This window comes from Drosophila suzukii, chromosome X, assembly GCF_043229965.1.
Source record: "Drosophila suzukii chromosome X, CBGP_Dsuzu_IsoJpt1.0, whole genome shotgun sequence".
NCBI classification, from domain to species: Eukaryota; Metazoa; Arthropoda; class Insecta; order Diptera; family Drosophilidae; genus Drosophila; species Drosophila suzukii.
In genome coordinates, this window is record NC_092084.1 from 2,631,946 (window position 1) to 2,637,794 (window position 5,849).

Below are 5,849 nucleotides of genomic sequence, written 5' to 3' on the forward strand. Positions count from 1 at the left end.
ATCCCGATCTGTAGACATACTTTACATCCAGGCAGCAATCAACCGAAAGACACGCCGTCTGAGGTCTTCCGCCTACCTAACCCACCTACAAACAAGGCTCGGGAACCGCGCTCAAACCCCCGAGACTGAAACTAATCCCCGGGCTAAGCTTACACACACTTTGTGGGCTAATTTATCTTGAGTGGATCGCGGAGAGATCCCGGCGCAGGACAAAGGGCTATCGATCGAGCCAGCTCAGCACTCGGCATCCTGGCAGGTCCTTTGTGGCCGGGTGTGCTTTTGTCGGATACACTTCGTACAGGGAACAGAACCGGGATGCTTGGACAAGTGTCGGTTGCACAATGGCACTCACAGGGGCCCAAACAAAGGACCTGCACGATAGCCCGATGAAGGATTATCCCAGACAGCCAGTCTGGGAAATCCTTTTGCGGGGCAGGCACCCATATATTAGCCCTAAGTGCGGCTTAGCCAAATGCTAATAGCCAGAAAATGGAAAATTCTGCATGCGGAATTTGAAATCCGAATCCACACATGCCAGTGCAACCTGTAGTCTTAGGTGGCTTTTATTGTGCGCCGCCCTTTGTGTCAATTGTTGGCACAAATTGCTGAACAAAGACAAGTGTAGCGCCGGCGCTGCCACCGATCCCGATCCGGATTCGGATTCGGATCCTTTATCTTCTGCCGCATCCATTGCCACCCATTAATATTTCAATCGCCCGAACTCACCAATCGATGCTGCTATTTTGTATTCATGGCACCGGATTTGTTTAGATGGTGGGGGAATATGGCGAAAAGGACTCTCCAGGATGTGCAATCCCATGACAAGTGAAGTTTTACCGAACACACATTCCAAAACCACCAACCTATTCATACCCTTTATTTGGAGGAACTGGTTAATTCCTATCTATTTATATAACTGTTCTTACTTTTTGGCAAATCAATACAGTGTCCAAGCCAATAAAGCTACAGATTCTAATGTTTACCAACTAGTCTATTTTTAATGTTGATTAGTACTAAAAAGAGATTGTGGCTCAAGAGTCCACAAACAGCTCCAAAGAAATCAAATTGTTTAGATACAAATTTAGTATTCCTTGTTATTTTATGAATCTTTGTTCCCTTACAGTACTGCTCAACTGCAAATAAGTAATTTTTGAATTAATAGTTATAAGAAATTCCCTTTAAAATACCACCACCATTAATTGGGATTTTTCGAAATGCAGCCTATTCAAGCATATTATTTTCTAAATTCCTGCACTTCCTCACGGCAAACTCTTGATCCCCCAACAAAATGCCATAATCTCGAAGAGTGTGAGCCTGTCGGTCCCCTGGATTTTTCCCCAAATTTTTTTTCGACCGGAGTGCGTGCTTTTTTTCTGCCATCAACAGCACTTTTTCAGCGAGAACACCACACTATGTTTCTAATCAGTGCAGCTTCCGCCTTTCCCCGACTTTTTCCGTTCCCCCGATGAATTTTCCGTCAGTCAACAGAGCGCGATATTTGTCAACAAGCGGAACTATAAATATGCATGCAAAGGGAGAGTTGGTTGAAAATTGGGGGAAAAGTCGGAATCGGGGGGGAGAAAAGTGGGCGAATGGAAATGGATGCCATCAGGGCATTTTTCGGGGGACAGGAGGCTCTGATTTTCCACTCACAGCCAGGCATTTCATTTCATTCCATTTCACCGTGCACTTTTTACTTTCTGGCAAACTCATTTTTTACACTCTCCCCCGGAAAGGGAATAGAAAATCAACTCAAACCGAATCCATCCTGCCGACAGTATATTTTTCACATAAATATAAAAACTTGAAGGGAACACGCGGAATTTGCGATTTTGCAGGATGATTAGGCAACTCAAGATGCGATCTGCTCTGCAGAGCCAAAAGATAGTGCGAATGATGTGCTATGGTAAGTACATACGCTACAATCGGCTTAGTATATCTTGGAGTCCCTTAAAAGTAATAATTTCCTTTGCACAAATCCGTTGCGTTACATAAAAAACGTATTTAAAAAAAATTTTGAAATCCGAAAAGATTCTAGTTTTCATACAAGACTATTTTTAAAATCAAAAAAACCCGTAGTTCTTGCATAATAATATTTGAAAAACCAAAGAGCTTCTAGTTTTCTTAAAAAACTATTATACAAATCAAAGAATCTTCCGGTTCTTTTATAAAAATGTTCAACAGCATACCCATCCACCCCAGTAGATTCCCATCGCCTTAAGGAGCAGTTCCTCGTCCAAAACGGGGAGTCCCCCTCGAATCCCGAGGATATTGACCAGGATAAGGAGCAGCAAGCTCCGGCGGTGCCACGCCCCCGCACGCCCCTGCACAATCCGTTAAGTCGACGCCACACTGTAAACAGCTCCCGACTGCAGTACATTAACGACAAGTACAAGGAACTGGCCAACGAGGTGGAGCTGCGCAAACCCAAGGCCAAGCCCTTCGTGACCCGCCACGCCCTCCATTCGGGGCGGTCCGACAAGTAGGATGTGTGATCCTCAGATCCCATAGACCCCTCTGACCTATGGTGATCCCGAAGCACCCTCATTCTTGTTTGATGCCATAAATTGTTCAACGACTATCTTTTCTTTCGCCTGTTAAATCACATAGTACAATGCTGTGTAAAATGCATTAACATTAAATTTAAATTAGATGAGTTAATAAATGTGATACGTGCAGAGTTTATGTTTTCAGAACTTTAACTTGCCCATTTGAAATGGAGGAATTTAGGATTCCTGCCTTAAATGCCTAGACCAAAATACCCTTGATACATTATTTTGAGAATGGGGGATGTGAAAGTCTGGGCAAAAAGGAAAATCATAACGAGGACCAACAGCCAACAACCAACAACCAGAAACCAACAACCGACAACCGGCAACACATAAGCCGCCATGTATCGGATGCGAGTGCAACAACAGCAGCAACATCGCCGGCACAGCAGCAACATCTCCTGCACGGCAGCAACAGCAGCAACAAATGTTGCATTTCCCTGGGACTTGCACACTGGATTCGATTGGGAGCGGAAGAAAATACGACGTATTTCTGAGCCGAAGGTGGAAATGGAAATTGGAGGGCGGGGAGCTGGAAAATCCAGCCATCAAATGCCAAGGGTCAGAGTGACAAGTTTGAAGCGTTAAAATTGATATTGACGTTTCCCATTCCATTATTAAAGAAATTTTAGTTTTTCTTGATTTTTGTACACATTTTGTAATATTTGGAAATATGTTGTATTTGTTATAAATTAAGGTTTTGATATATGTTACTAACCATTCTTTTATTATCAAATAAATACAAATAAAAACTCTTTCATATTTTTTTAAATTTTACCTTAAGATTGGTTAATGCTTGGACATTTTGTGTTTGTTTTTGTTAGGCTTAATTATATATCCTTTGCTAAATTTATTATATATCCCTTTTTAGCTTTTTGGTGGATTGGCTATCACCCACTTAAGCGCTTGTAAGTATGCAACATATTTTGAATAACCTCCTTAGCAAAAAATTTAGGTTATGAATATTTTTCTTGTGATATGAACATTTTACAAGCTTGCTTGGAGAGATTAACTTAGTTCTAATTTAGGTTTGGTACTTTGGATTTACTTTACTTTACAACTCCTTCAAAGAACTCAGATCGCTGTTGAAGTAATATTTACCCCAAGAATGTGGATTCCTGCCCAGGGCACTCGTATTCCATTCCATTCTTGCTTTTATTGTCTTCAGATGACGCGAGTCCTTGTTCCAGGCTGAGCCACATCCATCTCCTGTTGCTGGCCATTCAAATTGGGATGCGGATCGGTGGGAAAACGTGGGAAACGTGGAAAATGGGAAAACGGGACTAAGCGTTTCACTTTCAGCTCCGTTTGATGGCCAGTCGCTTTTGAGCATGAAATCGCAATGCACACGCCTCGCTTTTTCTGATTTTTGCCCAGCTTTTGCACTTGCTCCTTTCATCCATACAAATCACACTAAACCGAATACGTCAAGGCGGGGAAAAAGTGGGTGGAAAACCCTGCACCGGCTTTCCTTTGAGTGCCAGCCGGGGGTCAATATCACAGGGAAAATGGCCGCAAAAAAAGCGACTCCCTCTCGATAAGAAACAAAGGCAGGAGCAAAAACAAAATCCTGCGATAGAGGTGGCCAAAAGGGAAAACAGGAGCTGACTTGACTACAAAAACCCAAGTCCCAACGGATGCGGCCTCATCGGGCACATGGTTGGGGAAAATCTGTGTGTGGGGGGCTGAAACCCCTTTTCGATCCCCCCTGTGCGAGGGATTGACTTTGACTGCCGAGCCATATGTATATCCTGTTTGTGCCGAGATTTGGCTTTGAGCTATGGATATCGTTAGAGCAGCTCATCGATTTGGCACCCAAGGGGGGCTGCAAAAAAATGGATGCAAAATGCCATGGGTGGGGTTTGAGGGGGGTGCGAGGACTGTTGTCGCAACTTCGAGTGTCGTGTGCTGCAAAGTTTACAAGCTCCCGAGTTGGCTTTTTTTATGCACCACCATGCTGTTGCTCTGGTCCTTTTTTAATTACATCCTTCGCAGAAAAGAAAAAAGGACCTCAGGGGCTGCTGCTGCTGCGAAAAAGGGGGTAAGGAAAAAAGGGAACCCGGCCAAACCAAAAACTTGTACAAATGCCATGGTTTGGCTTTGGCCTACGAGTATCGCATCCCTTCTTCTTTTTTCCTGCACTCTGCACCTCCACGTTAGTTTATTGTGAAATTCCAATAAATGCAGTGGGCGTGGCTGCCATAAAGGTAGTTGTGGAAAAAGGCAAGAAAAAAGCCCAGGGAAATGGAAATGGAAAATGGGCAGCAGAGGAAGCTCCTCTGCCTGGAGAGCGGGGCAGAGCGAGCAGCAGAAAATCGTAGAAAATCGGAAAATTGGCCACGCAATGTGGGAAAAACGAAGGGGCATCGAGAAGGTCCTAAAGGTTTCGGCCTAAAGGACCCTTTGAGGGAGCTAACTAGAGGAAAGTATTATATGTCTATAGTATTCTAAAAATTAAGAATTGCTTGTATCTTAATGAATGATATTTCTTGGAATTCTAAATAGATTATATGATTTCTTCTTAATTAGGATTTCTTATTCATTACTTGAAGATATTAACATTTGAATTAATGTTATTTATTTCTATTTAGGGATATATCAAATTGTAAAACATTAAGGTAGTTAAAACACTAGCTTTTACCGCGGACCAAAATACTTATTTTCAAATCAAAAATAAGTAATATTTATATTTTACATTATTTACTTGAAGTAATAAATATTAAATATTCCTAATAGTAATTGTTGTTATCGATTTAATGATTTAATACATGTTACACAACTAAAGCACAGAGACTGTAGTATAAGGTACGTCTTATCCAACTTTTTTTTGGGCAACCATATTAAATAAATATCCTTTCTATTGGTGAACGGTGAGAAGGACTCCTGCAGCGCCTTGCCCAGTCACAAAGGACGAACTCACCTGGAGTAAGCGCACCGGTAACTCGGCTCACCTCCTCACAGGACTCCTCCCGGTTCGATTGTGCCGGGGATTGCGATGCGATGCGATGCGCCAAGGACATCATCGTCCTCGTCCTGGGGGCGCTGGGAGAGTCGGAGAGGACCGTCTTCCTTTGGGTACTTCGGGTACTTGGGTACTTTGGGGATTTTGTGCAGATTTACATGCAAACAATCAAGATATGCCCGGGCTTTCAAGTGCCCCGGAGTTGCGAGCAGGAAAAGCGGAAAAGCGGAAAAATGGGGGCAAGGGACCGCCTGCCAATACGTCATGTGTGCCTCAGCAGCGGCTTACCCATGAGCTGCACGTGGAGGTGGAAGGTGGAAAGTGGAAAAGCGGGAAAG

At 43.3% G+C, this 5,849-nt stretch overlaps 1 protein-coding gene across 2 annotated transcripts; it reads left to right on the top strand.

Annotated features, from left to right (window-relative positions):
• Positions 1-1,733: 1,733 nt before the first annotated feature.
• LOC108015096 (uncharacterized) lies at positions 1,734-2,681 on the top strand. Of its 2 annotated transcripts, none has more exons than XM_017081338.4 (2): positions 1,734-1,906; positions 2,203-2,681. In XM_017081338.4, exons 1-2 carry the CDS (start codon positions 1,840-1,842, stop codon positions 2,484-2,486), a joined length of 351 nt encoding a protein of 116 aa, XP_016936827.2. In that variant the 5' UTR covers positions 1,734-1,839; the 3' UTR covers positions 2,487-2,681. The 2 variants fall into 2 exon arrangements, with proteins under 2 accessions (XP_016936827.2, XP_016936828.2); XM_017081339.4 differs by having other exon boundaries at positions 2,206-2,681.
• The last annotated feature ends 3,168 nt before the right edge of the window (positions 2,682-5,849 follow it).